General features: G+C 59.6%; 1 protein-coding gene across 1 annotated transcript; it reads left to right on the top strand.

Moving 5' to 3' along the window:
• Positions 1-565: 565 nt before the first annotated feature.
• DHX34 (DExH-box helicase 34) lies at positions 566-15075 on the top strand. The gene is made up of 16 exons (XM_056135949.1): positions 566-1327; positions 2654-2965; positions 3616-3876; positions 4243-4345; positions 5287-5504; positions 8125-8299; positions 8715-8908; positions 9469-9570; positions 10118-10360; positions 10456-10629; positions 10915-11029; positions 11245-11351; positions 12534-12836; positions 13030-13206; positions 13387-13522; positions 14767-15075. The coding sequence occupies exons 1-16, from the start codon at positions 623-625 to the stop codon at positions 14919-14921; spliced, it is 3480 nt and encodes a 1159-aa protein (XP_055991924.1). The 5' UTR covers positions 566-622; the 3' UTR covers positions 14922-15075.
• The last annotated feature ends 3371 nt before the right edge of the window (positions 15076-18446 follow it).

The following is an 18446-nucleotide window of genomic DNA, read 5'->3' as shown; positions in this document are numbered from 1 at the left end:
GCTCTGCCTGTCACCCTCCATGGTTCCCTGAGCCCAGCTAGGAGAGACCCCTGAGCACAGCCGAGTGTGACCCAAAAACAAAGTAGGCAGGAATAGGCCTCCCAGAGGGAAACAAAACGACCTCACAGGGGAAGTAGTCTCCAGCTTCCTGGTGTCCTAACCCCTGACCCCTCATCTTCTCACGTCCCTCAGATCCTCATGACCGGACTGCAGTGGGGGTCGAGGCCTGGTAAAATGCCTGTCACCTTGGCTTGTGGCCGCTTGGGGAAGGTTTGGGGTCTGGTGTGTGGCTGCATCTCCCTCTAACCTATTACGTGACCCGTGTTTACCGTGACACATGAACACCTTCCTGTTTCCCTTCTAAACACTCAGGGCCTGCCGACCGAGGAGAGTGAGCCTGTGTGACCCGCAGACACCTGTCCCGGAGTCGTGAGGTCCCTCTGTGTCACCAACTCTGACCCGCTCTGCCGCTCATCACCTGGGGTGGTTCTGTGCCCTCGGCATCGAGGACCATCAGCTCTTGGAGAAGGTGGTTGGTGCCTGGTGCAGACTCAGGCATGGGGGGTGCGTGAAAGCCCCATACCGGATGTGCTCAGGCCTGGCGCGGTGAGCTTCCCGCAGCATGCCTCCTCCCAGAGCCAGGGAGAGCGGGGAACCCCGAGCCCGGCACCATGCCCCCCGGGAGGAGGCAGCCTGCCAGAGCTGGGACTGGACTTGCCCGGAGACGCGCCGGCTCTTTGAGGAGGCCTTCTTTGGTGAGGGGGACTATATCCACCAGGGCTCCGAGGAGTGCCAGAAGTTCTGGACCTTCTTTGAGCACCTGCAGAGATTTCACAGTCTCCGGACAGCCCACCGGGAGGAGAAGGACCATGGGCAGGCCACATCCAAGGTCCCGGCATTCGCTGACCTGCCCCGCACCTATGACGCTCGCTACCGCATCAACCTCTCCGTGCTGGGGCCCGACACCCGGGGCTCTCGGGGTCCCGGCAGCCAGCTACCCCCAGACCGGGTGTCTGAGTTCCGCCGCGCCCTAGTCCACTACCTGGACTTTGGGCAGAAGCAGGCGTTTGGGCGGCTGGCCAAACTGCAGCGGGAGCGGGCGGCCCTGCCCATTGCCCAGTACGGGCAGCGCCTCCTGCAGATGCTGAAGGAGCACCAGGTGGTGGTGGTGGCAGGTGACACAGGCTGTGGCAAGTCCACGCAGGTGCCCCAGTACCTGCTGGCTGCGGGCTTCAGCCACGTGGCCTGCACCCAGCCCCGGCGTATCGCCTGCATCTCACTGGCCAAGCGCGTTGGCTTCGAGAGCCTGAGTCAGTACGGCGCCCAGGTGAGTGGACAGCGCCCAGTCACCAATGTCACCCAGGCTGGCCCTCCAACCCAGCAACCACTGTTGTAGAAATTTCTCTACAGGCTGGCTCAGAGGTGGTGCAGATGATAAACATCACTAACAGCAAGCAACTGGAAATGTCTTAAATGCTCATCAGCCTTCTCTTCTCTTTTGTTGGGGAAGGGACTGCTCTTGGCTCTGTACTTGGGGTTTATTCCCAGCTCGGGATGCTGTGGTTCTGGGGATGGAACCCGGTGGTCCACCATGGAACATGCTCAGCCCGGTGAGCTGTCTTTCTGGACCTTAATTCTTTGTTTTTGTTTTGGGGGGCCCACTTAGTGGTGCTCAGGGCTTTCTTTTAGCTCTGTGCTCAGGGGATCACTGCTAATGTTGCTTGGGGGACCATCTTGGGTGCCTGCGATTGAACCTAGGCTGGCCACATGTAAGGCAGATGCTCCACCCACTGTACTATCACTCTGGTCCCTCAATCTTTTATTTATTTATTTTTGCTTTTTGGGGGTCACACCCAGCAATGCACACCCAGTAATTCCTGGCTCTGCACTCAGGAATCACTCCTGACCATTCTTGGGAGGCCACATGAGGTACAGGGGATTGAGCCTGTGTTAGCTGTATGTGAGGAAAACACCCTCGCCACTATACTATCACTCTGGCCCCTCACTCTTTTTCTTAAGAGGGCACTAATTAACAGTCCTAGTAATAAACAAGGGTTTATAGGGTGCTGATCCTCGCTCTTCCACTTCAGTTACTGAAGTTCGGGCCAGAGTGATAGAACAATGGGTAGTGCATTTGCCTTGCATGTGGTGGACCCGAGTTCGATCCCTGGCATCCCTTATGATCCCCCAGGCACTACCAGGAGTAATTCCTGAGTGCAGAGCCAGGGGCAGTAATCCCTGAGCATCACCGAGTGTGACCCCAAAAGCCAAAAAAATAAAAGAATGTTATTGAAGGACTCAGTATAGCGGGGAGGACACTTGCCTTGCATATGGCCAACCTGAGTTCAGGCTCCAGCACCCTGTATGGTCCCTGAGCCCTGCAGGAGTCAGCCCCAAGCACTGTTGGGTGTGGGTCTGGTTCTGCTGCTCAGTGCCAGCCTGTGGGATTCATCCGTGGGAGAGCAGGTAGGAATGGGCTCTCGTGCACGGTGTACAGCATGAACCCACGCTGCCTCCTTCCTTCCCGCCGTTGATGGGAGTCACACACACGCGCGGGGCCTCAGCTCGCAGAGGGCCTTGCTCAGAAGTTCGGTTGCAGGGACTGGGGCACCCTCCAGGCCCACACTCCCTTCCCCTCCCCTTGGCCCTGCAGGTTGGCTACCAGATTCGCTTTGAGAGCACGCGCTCGGCCGCCACCAAGATCGTGTTCCTGACGGTGGGGCTGTTGCTGAGGCAGATCCAGCGCGAGCCGGGCCTGCCCCAGTACCAGGTGCTGATCGTGGACGAGGTGCACGAGCGGCAGCTGCACAGCGACTTCCTGCTGGGGGTGCTCCGGGGCCTGCTGCCGCGGCGGCCCGACCTCAAGGTGGTGCTCATGTCCGCCACCATCAACACGGCTCTCTTCTCCACGTACTTCGGCGGGGCCCCGGTGCTGCAGGTTCCCGGGCGGCTCTTTCCCATCACGGTCAGTGCTGGCCCCTCGCGGGCTTCCATCTCCTCCCTCCGTGGGTTTGGAGGCCACACCTGCTGGTGCCGAGGCTGCTCCTGGCGGGGCTCAGGGGACTTTGTACCGTGTGGGAGATCAACTCCGGTCAGCTCCGTGCAAGGCTGGCGCCCTTCCTCTGTCCTTTCTTCTCCCCACCCACAGCCCTCACTTCTCGTCTTTTCCATGAAGGCTGCATGCTCTTCCCCCTTTCAGGGGGAGAGTGGTGGAGGGGAGTTCTCCCCAGCAGTGCTCACTGGATCTGGGAGTTGCTCTCAGCAGTAATTGCCTCAGTTATGCTGATGTGATGTTGGGGGGGGGTGCTCTGGGGTACTGTGATTTGACCTCTACCCCCCAAGACATGCCAAGCATCTCCCTGGTCACTGAATCATCTCCCCGCCCTTCCGTTTTGCACACACTTGGCGTGTAGGTTTGATCCCTGGTAGCACAGATCCCACAAGCACTGAGCTGGGAGTAAGAGCCAGGCCCCGCAAATGAGAGAGTCATCCCAGCACCTGGAGCCCCCCAGTGCCACGCTGCTGTGTCTCTGTGATGTCCCGACCCCGTCCACATGTGGCCCATTCCCTCCGTGCATGACTGGGCTGCAGCGACAGGGCACTGTCCCCTCACAGGTCATATACCAGCCACCGGAGAAGGAGGCAGCCGGGGCCACGTCCAAGCCTGAGAAGCTGGACCCGCGGCCTTTCCTGCGGGTGCTGGAGGCCATCGACCACAAGTACCCGGCCGAGGAGCGGGGGGACCTGCTCGTGTTCCTCAGCGGGATGGCCGAGATCAGCTCCGTGCTAGAGGCCGCACAGACCTACGCAGCCAGCACGCAGCGCTGGGTGGTGCTGCCCCTGCACAGTGCCCTGTCTGTTGCTGACCAGGACAAGGTAACGTGTGTGTGTGTGTGGGGGGGGAGGGTCTGCAGGAAGGCCCAGCATGGCCCCCAGTACCCCAGGGGCAGCTCATGGGGGGAGGCAGGCCAGCAGCAGGCTGCCTGGTTGCCAGCACTTGGAGGGGGACTGGGGGGCTCATGTCTCAGGCACCAGAGGGTCCTCGAGCACATCAGTTTCCTCGTGCAGGTGTCGCATGGTCTTTGAGGGTACTTTGCCCCCGACACCCCTGTAGGGTCCCATGATCCCTGAGCAGCCGGGGGATGCCCAAACACTTGCCCCCTCCTCCACTTGCCTGGAAAAGCAGGGTTCAGAGGAATATAGGCAAGCAGGGGTCCTCAGTGCCTGCTCACCTGCCCCCAGGTGTTTGATGTGGCGCCCCCTGGAGTCCGGAAGTGCATCTTGTCCACCAACATTGCTGAGACCTCGGTCACCATTGATGGCATCCGCTTTGTGGTGGATTCTGGTAAGAGCCACTCCAGGGTCCTGGCCAGCAGCATGGGGTTTGAGATGTGTGCATCATGTCGTGAGGGCTCCCCCACCAGCCCCCAGGCTGGAGCAGATTGTGGGCGCCATTCGGAGCTCTGAGCTGTGGCCGCACCTCACCCTTTCTCAGACGCCCCAGCGTGGCTTGCTGCAGGGCCTTTGCACGTACTTGACTCCACTGAGGCTGTCTTTCTCCACCGAGCCCTGCACCCTGATCCTTCTCCTCCATCCAGGCCTTGCATAAAAGTCTCCCCACTGAGGGGCCAGAGCAATAGTACAGCAGGGAGGGAGTTTGCTTTGCACACAGCCAACCCAGGTTCGATCCCCAGCATCCCATTTGTTCCCCTGAGCACCGCCAGGAGTGATTCCTGAGTGCAGAGCCAAGAAAAACACCTGAGCATCACTGGGTGTGGGCCCCCTCCCAAAAAAAAAAAAAGAAAAAGAAAAGTCTCCCCACTGGGGAGGCCTCCCTTGCCCCCCTCCCCCTGAGTGCCAAGGTCCCCTGGAGCTCAGACATTGGTGTCAGCCCAGATACCCTTGACTGTCTGTCAGGTCACGGTGCTGGAACATTCCACCACTCACATGCCCTGATGGAATCTGAGTAAAGTGCTCAGCGTCACACAGACTTGCAAGTCCTGTGGAGTTCTGGGTGCTGCCCATCTCCCAGCACTGCAGCAGGCCAACCGGTGGCTCTTAGGGTACAGGGGATAAAGTGATGGGTGCTGGGTCCAGGGACCCTGGGCTTGCCGCTGTGCCCTCTGCCTGGTCACAGACCTGGCCTGGAGTAACTGCTCAAGTGTATGTCACCAACACTAAAGAGAACAAAGGAGGGAATGAGAGAGGAAGTGGACATGCCGTTGGGGTCAGTCCCAGGCCTCCGGGCGAGCCTGCTCCCCTCCCCACTTGCCCTCTGTCCCCCAGGGAAGGTGAAGGAAATGAGCTACGACGCGCAGGCCAAGCTGCAGCGGCTGCAGGAATTCTGGATCAGCCAGGCCAGTGCCGAGCAGCGCAAGGGCCGTGCCGGCCGTACTGGACCCGGCGTCTGCTTCCGGCTCTATGCCGAGTCTGACTACGATGCCTTCGCCCCCTACCCTGTCCCAGAGATTCGGAGGGTCGCCCTGGACGCGTTGGTGCTGCAGGTGAGCACATGGCAGGGAGGGTTGTATCGCCTGGGGGCCAGGGCTGGGGGGGAGGGGCGGGAGGTGGGTCAGCTGCACCCCATGTGTTAGGGCCAGGAAAGGCCACTTTTGGTCTTACGCAGTTTGGAGAATGTTTCCATTACCCTCAGTCAGAATGCTCAGCTGACACCTCAGTGAGATGTACTTTTAAACTGGGGTTTCTAGGGCCAGAGCAACAGGACAGTGGGGAGGGAGTCTGGCCTTGCACACAACCGACCCAGGTTTGACCCCCAGCATCCTGTAGGGTGCCCTGAGCACTGTCAGGAGTAATTGCTAAAAGCAGAGCCAGGAGAAATCCCTGAGCATCACTGGGTGTGGCCCAAAAACAAACAGAAAAACAACACTGGGGTTTCTGGACCTGAGAGCAGGAGGGAGGGCACGAAACGTGGCGTGTGCATGGTGTGTGCAGCAACGGCCAAGATCCTGGTTTGATCCCTGCTATCACATGTTCCCCTGAGCACTTCTGGGAGTTACCCCTGAGCACTGAGCCAGGAGCAACCTCTAAGGCACTGCTGGATGTGGCCCAAACAAAAAACCCATGGGGTTTCTTAGGGGCTGGAGAATGGTGCAGTGGGTAAGGCTCTCACCTTGCACATGCCAACCCAGACTTGAGTCCTGGCACCACATGAGTCCCTGGAATACTATCAGGAGTGATCCCTGACCCCTGAGCACAGAGCCAGGAATTGACCCTGAGCACTCCAGGAGTGTTCCAGCCCCCCAGAAAAACTCGCCAAATCTGGGGCTTCTTGGGGCTGAGAAGCTGGCCAAAGGCTGGCTCACAAGTTCTTCATGAGTCAGTCCCCAGTACTGCATGACCCGAGTGCCACTGGGAGTGACCGCTGGACACCTCTGAGTGTGGCCTCCAAACCCTCCCCGCCAAAATTCCTAAAACAAAATTCTCAGTAGATTTGATGCAGTGGTGTGAATCTCAGGAGTCAGCGTTGCTTGGTTTGGCAGCTGTAACAGATGAGCCACTTACAGAATGACCAACATGCATTTTATTGTATTTAGTGTTTTTATTTGGGGCCACCCCCAGTGGTTCTCGGGATGCTCCCAACTCAGTGCTCAGTGGTGGCGCCTGCATGCCAAGCACGTGCTCCAGCCCATGGGGCATCTCTCTGGCCCTGTACATTCTATTTTTCAAATTCTTTTTGGTGGGGGTGGGGGTTTCCAAACGGTGGTCAAGGGGGATAGGGGGTGACAGTTCTCAGCCTACCCTGGGCAGTGCCCAGCGGGGTCTCGTGTGCTGGGGATAGGACAGAGGTCAGGCATGTGCTAGCCCTGCCCCGCCTCCCCGTCCCCGCTGACTTTTCTGAGCCAGCATTTCCACTTTCCCTTCCCTGTGTGGCTTGCTGGTGACGGTTGGCATGCTCGACTGTGGAGGGCCCGATACCACATTCTAACCTCAGTGTGGCTGGGACCACACTTGGCACATCACGGGGTGCTGGCTCTGCTCTACCACGAAATCATCCCTAGCCGGATATTTTTTCTCTCACCCTCTCCCTCACCCTCTCCTTTGTTTTGTGGCTACACCCGGCAGTGCTCAGGGCTTATTCCCTGATTAGCGCTCAGGAATTACTCCTGGCAGGGCTTGGGAGACCATATAGGATGCTGGGGATCAAACCCTGGGCTGGCCATGTGCAAGGCAAGGGCCCAACCTACTCTACAGTCGCTTTAGCCCCACCCCAGTTTCTCTTTTTCGTTGTTTCTGTCAGTGCTGGGGATTGAACCCAGTGACTCTGGGCAAGGCACCACTTTGTCCCGAGCTGTCTCCCAGCTACCTATAACTCTGGTTTTTAAGGCCTGGGGGATGCTTTCCTGGAAGTCCCCCAGCTGACCTCCTGTTCTGTCTAGGCTCAGCCAGGTCACATGTGCACTGTGACCCCAGGCTTCAGGAGTGTGGCATACCTGCCCCCAGCCCCTAACATAAAGGTCCTGAACAAGCCCTGAGTCCTGAACAAGCCTTGCAGACATCACCAAGCATGGTGGACTGATGGCCAGGGGCACTGGGACTTCTGGTCAGGGCCAGACCAGCTGGTCGCCTTACTCAGTGAGAATGGCTGAGTCCCAGGACTGGCTGTGACTTCTCTGCTCTCAGATCACCGACCTGCCCAGAGGGCCTGGCCGTTATCCACTGTACCAGACCAGCTCCGGTTCTCTTTTGGGGCCTTCCAAGTGGTGCTCAGGGAATCTGGGGTCCCTCCTGGCAACTGGTGGGCAACAGGGCCAGCAGTTCTGTGCAATGTCCTGAGAACCAGATGTGGCAGATGTGGCTCGGGCCATGCAGTGCTTGGGGGCAGCCAGGGCTGCACCCTGGGGTGCTCGGGATTGTCTTGGGACCAGCCCAGGGGCACTGCCCGTCCTTCCTTTGGTAGGGCAGGAGCTGAGAAAGAGATGGGTGCGCTGTGATCCCACCAGGGCCTCAGGGGTGGGGTGGGCAGGCAGACAAACCAGTGGACAGACAGGTGGTGGCACCATCTCTGCCTCTTAACCAGCAGGCTTGCATGGTGATCCTGGAACCCCAGCTAGTTCCACGGTGGCTCGTGAATGCCCCATTGCTGGGGGTTGCTTCTCATTGCAGATGAAGAGCATGAGTGTGGGGGACCCCCGTACCTTCCCTTTCATCGAGCCCCCACCAGCTGCTAGCCTGGAAACGGCCATACTCTACCTCCGGGACCAGGGTGCCCTGGACAGCTCAGAAGCCCTCACCCCCATCGGGTCCCTGCTGGCCCAGCTGCCTGTGGATGTTGTCATTGGTAAAGGTCCCCTTGAAGGCAACCTGACTGACCCAGGGGCCACCACTTCCTTCCCGGTCCCTCCTCTTCCTGTCCCAACACCGCCTCTTCCTGCACTGGCCCCTCCTCTCCCTTGTGGCCCTGCCCCAGCACCGCCCATTTATGGTTTAGCCCCGCCCGTTTCTATTATGGCTCCTCCCCCTTCCGCTCTGGCCCCACCTCCTCTTGCTCAGGCTTGACTCCTCTGGGCACTCTGAGCTTGGGAGCTGGCAGCGGACAAAACAGAACTGACCACTCCCTCAGCAGGGCTTGTGCCCCCCTGACTGGGAGCACAACAGAGGGTTGGCCTCTGTCCCTCTGTTTTCCGAGGCTCTTTGGGCAAGAAAGCTGGAGGCCAGGGATGGGGGCACGTCTGACTCGTGTCCACGGCCTGCAGGGAAGATGCTCATCCTGGGCTCGCTGTTCAGCCTGGCGGAGCCGGTGCTCACCATCGCCGCTGCCCTCAGCGTGCAGTCGCCCTTCCCCCGCAGCGCCCAGAGCAACCCTGAGAGTTCAGGGACCCGGCGGAGCCTGGAGAGTGACCAGGGAGACCCATTCACGCTCTTCAATGTCTTCAACGCGTGGGTGCAGGTGAGTACTGGGCGCGGGCCAGCCCGCAGCCCGTCCTGTGGGTCGGGGGCCTCTGGGAGCTCCAGCCCCCAGTGTTGTCTCCCCGCTGCACACCAGGACACTAGCCCTGTAGGCTCAGGGCCTCTGTGCCTCTGCCCATTCCTGCGGGTTTGAGGCCTTGCACTGGCAGAGGGCAGGCTCCTGGGGCCAGTGTCCATCGCCTCCTCTCTGATTCAGCCTCTCCCGCCCTAGACAGGGCTTGGGGATCCAGTAGTGACCCCGCATTTGTCCCAGGCAGGGGAGGAGGTTCGGCCCTGGTCGGTCACCACCCAGAGTGTCAGCCATGGGAGTGCAAGGGACTAAGCACCCAGTGGAAATACCTGACTCAGTTCCTGGGTCTGGGAGGGCTTCCTCTTGGAGGGGGCAGTGGAGCCAGATCCTGGAAGGAGGAAGAGGGTGGATGTTCCAGCTGCCTTCTCAGTGGCCCTAGTTTGGCCTCAGCGGGACCTCTGTCCTCCCCTGGGCTCCCACGTGGCCAGGCCTCAGCACTCCAGCCTGTGTGTATCCGTCCCCCTGTCCAGGTGAAATCAGAACGGGGCAGCAACTCCCGCAAGTGGTGCCGCCGCCGGGGCATAGAGGAGCACAGGCTGTACGAGATGGCCAACCTTCGGCGCCAGTTCAGGGTGAGGGGTGGGATTGGGGCCACTGGAACTGGGTGTGGCCATTGGGGAGGGGGTGGCACCATCCGGAACAAGCTAGGCCACTGGGAGGGTCGGGGGCCCTCAGGAGGGGTGGGGCCACGGAAGGGAGGGGCATTGGGGAAGGGGCAGGGTCATCAGGGAGGTCTGGGTGGGCCCTGGAGAGTCTATCCACCTCCTGTTCTCCACCTCCTGGGGTTCTGGTCACGCCTCTGTGCTGGACACGGCCTTTTCCACTGGGTTCCCTGTTACTCCTGGTGCTATTCTGAGGTCCCCCACACACCCGGGAGCAGGTGCAGGTCAGAGTGGGCCCCTCGGGGATGGGACCCTCACCCCATCAGATGGACCCCCGCCCCCTGCAGAGGCCAGCCAGGTCATACAGCTCCTCGGGGCCCCCAGGCTCCAATTTCCACAGGAAGAAACTGGTTCAGAAGGGAAATTGAGGACAGTGGGTAGCCAAAGCCCCCCATCATCCCCTGCCACCCTTGTCCCTTTGTCCCTCACTCAACCTGCCCCCCCCCCCGTCCCCCAGGAGCTATTGGAGGACCACGGGCTGCTGGCGGGGGCCAGGGTGCCAGAGCAGGGGGACAGCTACAGCCGGCTGCAGGCTCGCAGGGAGCGCCGGGCCCTGTACCAGCTGAAGCGGCAGCATGACGCGGGTGGGGGACGCCGGCGCAAGGTCCTGCGGCTGGACGAGGGTCTGGACGGCGGCTCCAGCGATGAGGATCCTGATCGCAGGGCCACCGGGGGTACCGGTGACAGCGTGGACATCCAGGTGGGTGACTGGGGCGGGCCTGTCCTCACCCAAGGGCCAGTCGCTGGGATCTCTGAGCCCCCAGGAAGCCGCTGTTTCCCCCTCCCCCCCGCCAGGACGTTAAGTTCAAACTCCGGCACAGCCTGGATCAGCTGCAGGCGGCCGCGCGCTCGGCACAGGACCTGACACGGGACCAGCTGGCCCTGCTGAAGTTGGTGCTGGGCCGCGGCCTCTACCCCCAGCTCGCCCTCCCTGACCCCCTCAACAGCAGTCGGAAGGACTCGGACCAGGTGCGCCATCCCCCATCAGGCCCTCTGGGCTTCTCGGTCACTCAACAGGGACGACCCTGCCCTTGTGTGGCCCAGTGTCCAGTGAGGGCACAGACCATCCCCACTTTGACAGGGATGATGGAGCCCATTGGCTCGGGTTCCTGGAAGGGAACTTGACCTAGCCTGGGGGGGGGGGCCAGTAGAGCATCCAGGAGGAGGAAGCTCTGAGCTGTGACTGGAGGGAGCCTGGCCCAGAGGGCTGTGGGGAGGGAGGTACCACCCTGTCACGGCCACCTTTGTCCCCAGATCTTCCACACACGTGCCAAGCAGGGCGCTGTGCTACACCCCACCTGCGTCTTCACCAACAGCCCTGAGGTGCTGCACCCCCAGGAGCCGGAGGCTGCAGCTGAGGGGAGCCAAGGTAGGGTGAGCCAGACGGGCTGTGGGAACTGCCCCCAGATGAACCAGGACCCTGGTGTCACCCTAGGGCCACAGACAGCTCTTCTGGCAGCAGATTAGCACTGAGGCGCCTGGCCACTCCCAGCTCGGGGGTCGGGGTGACTGGCTGTGCTCGGGACCTGCGCTGGGAGGGTGAGTCCGGGCCTCCCTCAGCCGCTGCACTTCCCTGACCCGCAGGCGACAGGGGCCGGATGAGCAGCCGCCACCAGCTCCTCGCCTTCGTCTCCCTGCTAGAGACCACCAAGCCCTACCTAGTCAACTGTGTCCGCATACCCGCACTGCAGGTGAGCGGGGCGGGGGCAGGAGCAGGACCTCGCGCAGTTGGCAGGGGGGTGACTGGTGTGTGGTGTACGTGTGTAAGGGGTGTGTGTGGGGGTTGCACACGTGTGTGTGATTTATATGTATGCTCAGTGCCCAGATTAGTGTGTATGTGTGTATGTGTGAGGCATATAAAGTATGTGTACGCATGTGTATAATGTGTATATGGTGTGCATATGTGTGTGCATGTGGTGTGTGCATTTATGCATGTGGCACATGTGTGTATGTGCGTGTGTGGAATGTATGGATGTGATAATGTGTGTGTGTGCCTGTACGTGTGTATATGTGCATGTGGTGCGTGTATGCATATGTGTATATGTGTATGCATGTGGTACATGGGTTTGTGTGTGTGTGGCATTTTTGTGTATGTGTACATGTGATGTGTGTATGTGTGTGTGCATGTGGTGCATGTGTGTGGCGTGTGTGTGGCGTGTGCCCCCGTGCTTCTAGACCCCAGATCAGCCCATGGCACTCACTGTGGACTGGAGCCCAGGCCCATGTACCCTGTCTCAGGCCGAGCCCTGGTGCCCTGTGCCCTGGCAGGAGCCCTGCTGTGACCATGGCACAGAGGCTTGGGAGAAACCCTTGGGGCTCCCCCGCCAGGCCCCATCCCCCTACACGGTGATGGGGCGGCTTCTCGGACTGGACCACCCTGGCCTCTAGCTCCCCCCAGTGAAGCTGTCCCAAGAGCTGAAGGAAGAGACGGAGCAGGTCAGGGGCAGGGCGCAATGCCTCAGGGCCACAAGGAGGCTCCCGCCTTCAGAACCATCTAGAACATCTCTGTGGCCCTCATCAGCCTTGTGGGCGGGGCCTGTCTTGTCACCTGAGGCTCCAGGCCCAGTGATGTCTGGTTCAGGGATGGTGAGCGGCAGATGTCTGTGGGAGCTGGCGGGCAGACAGGAGGCGGATGGGCAGGTGGATGAACGAACAGAGGGTGGACAGACAGAGGTCAGAGGATGGGCATGTGGAGGGACAGACAGGTGGACAGGGGGATGGAAGTGAGTGGAGCGGCAGGTGCATGGACAGATGGGGGTGGGCAGGTGGATGGAGGTGGGTAGACGGACAGCTGGGTGGCGTGGGCAGGAGCCCAGCGGGGTAGGCTCTCAGCTGGCCTCCGTGTCGCTCACGCTGCTGTCCCCTTGTCCCAGTCCCTCCTGCTGTTCAGCTCCTCCCTGGACACCAACGGTGACTGCTCCCGCCTGGTGGCTGACGGCTGGCTGGAGCTGCAGCTCGCAGACACAGATGGCGCAGTCCGGCTGCTGGCAGCTTCGCTGCGGATCCGGGCCCGCTGGGAACGGGCCCTGGACCGGCAGCTGTCCCGCCAGGCCCGGGGACGGCGGCGGCACGAGGAGGAGGACGAGGAGGACGAGGAGGAGGAGGAGGCGGCCCTGGAGAACCGCAAAGAGGTGGCAGCTTTGAGCAGGGAGCTGCTGCAGTTCGCAGCCTCCAAGGTGAGTCTGGGTTCCGGGAGCGCCTGACGTGGGAGATGGCATCAGGGTGGGTGTTAGACCAGCCTAAACCAGGTTGGGTTTGGCTTGGACCAGCAGCCGGCGTCCCTGGACGTGCAGGGTGGCCTTCAGGCCCGGAGTCTCCAGGTGCTTGAGACTCTCCCCGCCTCTCTCCCACTCCTTTCTCCTCCCTCAGGTTCCCTACAGCCTTCGGCGGCTCACAGGGCTGGAAACCCAGAACCTCTATGTGGGACCTCAGACCGTCACGGCCACCCCGAGTCTCCCTGGCCTCTTTGGCAGCGCCCCCTTGTCTCCACACCCCACCAAAGGGGGCTACGCGGTCACCGACTTCCTCACCTACAACTGCCTTGCGGTGAGCAGGGCCCCCCTCAGACAAGGTTCCAGGGATCCCCTCCCTCCTACCAACTGCACTCCCTCTCAGGCCGCCGCTTCAGAGGGGCTGGCCTGTCCCCCACCCGCAGGGCTCTGGGGAGGGTCCTGGGCTGTGGGTGGGCGTGGGGCGGGCGGGCTGATCTGACTCCCCGTGCTGCAGAGCGACAGGGACCTGTACAGTGACTGTCTCCGCACCTTCTGGACCTGCCCGCACTGCGCCCTGCACATGCCCTTCACACCCCTGGAGCGCATGGCCCACGAGAACAGCTGCCCTGCAGCCCCGGACAGCACCCCAGGTGAGACCCCCGCTGTCCACGCACAGACCTCGCATCCTCTGCCCATCCCATCCCTTCTGTCCCCAGGCCTGGAGCTGGCACTGCCACGGCAGAGCCCTATGGGTCTGGCTCACGCTCCGGCCCACTGTCCCTCTGGTCTGTTTCTTGCCTCTCTTGACCTCTCTCTCATCCAGGAGAGCCACGGCCTGTAGCACCCAGCTCCCCAGTTTACAGAAGAGACAGCCTTCGGGTTACCCAGACCCCATCCAACGGCCACCTGTCTCCCTCTGTCTCATCCCCCAGGGCAATGAGTCAAGCCTTGCTCTGTGTGTGTGTGTGTGTGTGTGTGTGTGTGTGTAGGAAGGCTTCCTGGAGGAGGCAAGACTGGCTGGGGAGAATTGCAGGTTGTGTGTGTGTGTGTATATGTGTGTGTGTGTGTGTGTGTGTGTGTGTAGGAAGGCTTCCTGGAGGAGGCAAGACTGGCTGGGGAGAATTGCAGGTTGTGTGTGTGTGTGTGTGTGTGTAGGAAGGCTTCCTGGAGGAAGCAAGACTGGCTGGGGAGAATTGCAGGTTGTGTGTGTGTGTGTGTATGTGTGTGTGTGTGTGTGTGTGTGTGTGTGTGTGTGTGTGTAGGAAGGCTTCCTGGAGGAGGCAAGACTGGCTGGGGAGAATTGCAGGTTGTGTGTGTGTGTGTGTGTAGGAAGGCTTCCTGGAGGAGGCAAGACTGGCTGGGGAGAATTGCAGGTTGTGTGTGTGTGTGTGTGTAGGAAGGCTTCCTGGAGGAGGCAAGACTGGCTGGGGAGAATTGCAGGTTGTGTGTGTGTGTGTGTGTGTGTGTGTGTGTGTGTGTGTGTGTGTAGGAAGGCTTCCTGGAGGAAGCAAGACTGGCTGGGGAGAATTGCAGGTTGTGTGTGTGTGTGTATATGTGTGTGTGTGTATATGTGTGTGTGTGTGTGTGTGTGTGTAGGAAGGCTTCCTGGAGGAGGCAAGACTGGCTGGGGAGAATTGCAGGTTGTGTGTGTGTGTGTATATGTGTGTGTGTGTGTGTGTGTGTGTGTGTGTGTGTGTGTAGGAAGGCTTCCTGGAGGAGGCCAGGCTGGCTGGGGAGAATTGCAGGTTGTGTGTGTGTGTGTATGTGTGTGTGTGTAGAAAGGCTTCCTGGAGGAGGCAAGGCCTGGGGAGAACTGCAGGGTCCCACTATGCCGGGGGCTTTGATGTCCAGTGCAGGAGTGCCTCCCCCACGGTCTCCCTCTGCTCTTCCCTAGGGGCTGAGGATGTGGCCCCCGAGCCCCCACCGAAGACGTCTGCCCTGCAGAGGCCTTACCACTGCACGGAGTGTGGGCAGCACTTCCTGTTCACGCCCACCGAACTCCTGCGGCATCGCCGGCAGCATCTGAGCCAGAGCCGGGGGCCGGACTGAGGCCGCAGGGACCCCTCTGCTCCTGCCCTCCCTGCGTCAGAGTGGGGGTTCAGGCTGGGGATTCCCAGTCCTGGGGGTCCTGGCTGCTGAGCACCAGCCTGGCCCATCCCCATGCCCATGGGCCCCTGGCTGCCCCGCTTAGCCGCTCCTGGCAGAGTCCCTGCCACAAGTCGGGGGCAGCTCCGCCAACCTCCTTACCACCCGACCACCTCTCCCCTCAAAAGCCAGTCAAAAGACAGTCTGGCCGGGGCCCTGCTCCCCCTGCACCCCCAGCTACACCACGTGGCTTCCCCTCCCACACCCTTCAACCCCTTGCCTTGACTGAGCCCTGTACCCTTGACCCTAGTCCAGACCCACAGTCCACTTCTCAGTGATTTTGGGTTTCTTTGCCTTTTTTGTGTACCTGCAATGCTCAGGGGTTATCCCAGCTCTGTATTCAGGGATCACCATCGGTGGTGCTTGGGGGACCCTATGGGGTGCCGGTATCGAACCTGGGTCAGCAACATGCAAGGCAAATACCCTACCCGCTGTCCTATCACTCTGGCCCTACTGTTTTTTCGATTTTTTAGTAATTTTTATTTTGGGGGTCACCCAGCAGTGCTCAGGAATCACTTCTGGCAGGGCTCAGGCCCTCTCTGCAGTGCCAGGGAGTAAGCTTGGGTTGGCTGCATGCATGGCTGGCACCCCCTCCCCACGCCCAGTAACCCAATAAACCTTCTAGTCCATGCGCCCATTACTGCACAGTTGTCCTTCTGTCTGTCTGCTAGGGTTCTTTGCCAGCCGAGAAGCCTGAGCTTTATTCTCTGGGATCGTGCCCTCACACCCATCCGGCCCACTGCCCCGGAGGCAGGTTAGAGTCCATGCTCTCACCCCGGCCTCCATCCCTTTCCCGACTGCCCTGAACCCCCCAGCCACCTCTGCCCTGACGGGAGCGGGCGCCTCCTGCTCATTTCTGGTCAGCTTTCAAGTGGAAGCTCCTCAGGTGGTGGCAGCACGTGAGTCCCTGCTGCCAGTGTCCCCGGAGTGCAGCACTCAGGCCCCCCAGCACCAGCCCTTGGCTGGCGGACCTTCACCTCACACCCCACCTGCAGGAGGCCAAGGGCTGGAACATAGAGCCATGAATAAGCCCTGAGCATCGCTCAGGAGAGGAAGGCACCTGGTTTGACTTAGCTTTGGCGTGGGGCCAGCGTCAGCGACCAGCACTCGGTTGATGCAAATAAAGGACACATAGGAGGTGACTGGCCTCAAAAGTGCCCCGCTGGGCCAGCCCCTTCCTCTCCTCTTGGTCCCCCCAGTTTCCTCTCCACGGAAGGACTCAGGACTCAGAGCAGGTTACAGTCAGTTTACACTCAACAGTAAACTGAGTGTAGAGCCAGGAGTAACCCCTGAGCATCACCAGGTGTGGCACAAAAAAAAAAACCTAAAAAAATTTAAAATTGCCCAAGCAACACGGTAGTGGGACGCCTGCCTTGCGCACAGCTGACCTGGGTTCAATCCCCAGCACCCCATACGGGCCTCCACCAGGAGTGCGCAGAACAGAGCTATGAATAAGCCCTGAGCATCGCTGGGTATGAACCCCGAAAAGCATTTTCTGGTTTGGGGGCCACCCCCAGCAGTGCTCAGGGGGGCTCCTGGCAGTGCTCGGGGAAACATGCAGCAACAGTGCTCGAATCTGGGCCTCCTCCTGCTGTAGAGCCACTTCCCTGGGTCTGTGGTTTGTATTTATTTTTTCTGGGAGGGTCACACCCGGCGATGCACAGGGGTTACTCCTGGTTCATGCACTCAGGTAAAGGTAAAAGGTAAAGGCCCTCCCGTTGATCGTCGATTTGCTCGAGCGGGCCCAGTAACGTCTCCATTGGAGACTTTGTTGTTACTGTGTCTGGCATATCAAATACTCTCGGTAGCTTGCCGGGCTCTCCGAGAGGGGCAGAGGAATCGAACTCGGGTCGGCCATGTTGGCCGCTTGTAAGGCGAACGCCCTACCCGCTGTGCTATCGCTCAGAATTACTATATATGACTCCAGGCCCTTTCCCAGAACAAATTCTGTGTTTGTGCTTCCATCGTTCTCCCACAAGAGGGCGCCCCCGCTCCACCTGAAGCCAATCTGGGGAAAGTGGTCGCTGAGGGTGACCCTCAGCACCCGGGCAGTGGGGATGGGTGGAGGGGGCCAAGTGGGGCTTTCCTTGGCTGTTGGGAAGGGAAAGGAAGTTCCACACACATAGAACTGTGCCCCAGGGATGGAGAGACTGTAGAGGGGGAGGGTGCTCACTTGCATGAAGCCACGGGGTTCTGTCCATGGCACTCCATATGGTCCTCCAAGCCCCTCCAGGAGTGATCCCTGAGCACAGAATCAGGAGTAAATCCTGAGCAGCTGTGGTGTGATCCAATCCCCAACCAACCCAACCACCTCTCCCCTCAAAAGCGAATTGTGGTTAAGAGCATGTGGCTCAAAAGCCAGACTGCTGTGCAGCCTCAGACAAGATTACTCAACCTCTCTGTGCCTCTACTGGAAGGCTGCAGAGCATGTCAGTTTCGCTGGTTTGTTTTCAGGAGAAGAGAATGAGCGTGTGGAAGTCGAGCAGGAATCCAGGCCCTGAGCAAGTTCGGTGTCATAGCACAGCAGGTAGGGCACTTACTTGCACCAACCAACCTGGGTTTGATTCCCAGCACCCAGTATGGTTCTCCTTAGCCCACCAGGAGTAATCCTTAAGCACAGAGCCCAGAGTAAACCTTGAGTGCCAGGTGTGGCCCCAAAACCAAACAAAAAAAGGTATAACCATTTGCTGATGTGTAAACTAGCCCTAAATAAAATTGTTGGAAAAAACCCTCTACCCACCCCACAAAGGTGCCCTGCAGCCCCGTCTCACTCAAATTATTTTATTTGATGCCCAACCAAATATTTTCTATTTTTCAGGGACTAGAGAGATAGTACAGTGGGTATGGTGTTTGCCTCGCATATGTCTGAGCCGGGTTTGATCCCCAGCATCCCATATGGACACCTGTGCCCTGCCAGGAGTCTCCCTGGGTGCAGAGCCAGGAGTAAGCCCTGAACACCGCCAAGTGTGGCCCCCCCAAAAAATTTTAATTTTTCAAAGAAATAGCATCACAGTCAGTATTTAAGTCACTACCCGTGGCGCATTCGATATGCAAAAAAAAAGTAACAAGTCTCACAATGGAGGCGTTACTGGTGCCCGCTCGAGTAAATCGATGAACAACGGGAGGACAGTGATACAGTGCTACCTTGCATGTAGCTGACCCGAGTTTGATCCCCAGCACTGAATATGGTGCCTGAGCTTGAACTCAAACTAGGAGTGACACCCAGACATGCTTCATCATTGCTTGGGATATTTAGCAGGCAAGAAATACATGCTTCTGTGTGGGGGGTGGGTGGGTGGGGAGGAGGCAGGGGGTTGTGTGAAAAGTATAAAACATCTGGGTCCACCATGAATGTTTTTATTCTTCCTTTTGGATCACACCCGGCGATGCACATGGCTTACTCCTGGCTCTGCACTCAGGAATTACTCC

Source organism: Sorex fumeus, unplaced genomic scaffold, assembly GCF_029834395.1.
Source record: "Sorex fumeus unplaced genomic scaffold, SorFum_2.1 ptg000122l, whole genome shotgun sequence".
Taxonomy (NCBI): domain Eukaryota; kingdom Metazoa; phylum Chordata; class Mammalia; order Eulipotyphla; family Soricidae; genus Sorex; species Sorex fumeus.
This window is presented reverse-complemented; position numbering and strand designations above follow the sequence as displayed.

Excerpts from the sequence above, each read along its gene's own strand:
- DHX34 (XM_056135949.1), top strand. The coding sequence starts at position 623 with ATGCCTCCTCCCAGAGCCAGGGAGAGCGGGGAACCCCGAGCCCGGCAC. Across the intron at positions 4,346-5,286 it reads CCGCTTTGTGGTGGATTCTG|GGAAGGTGAAGGAAATGAGC; the intron begins GTAAGAGCCACT and ends TCTGTCCCCCAG. Across the intron at positions 13,523-14,766 it reads AGCCCCGGACAGCACCCCAG|GGGCTGAGGATGTGGCCCCC; the intron begins GTGAGACCCCCG and ends GCTCTTCCCTAG.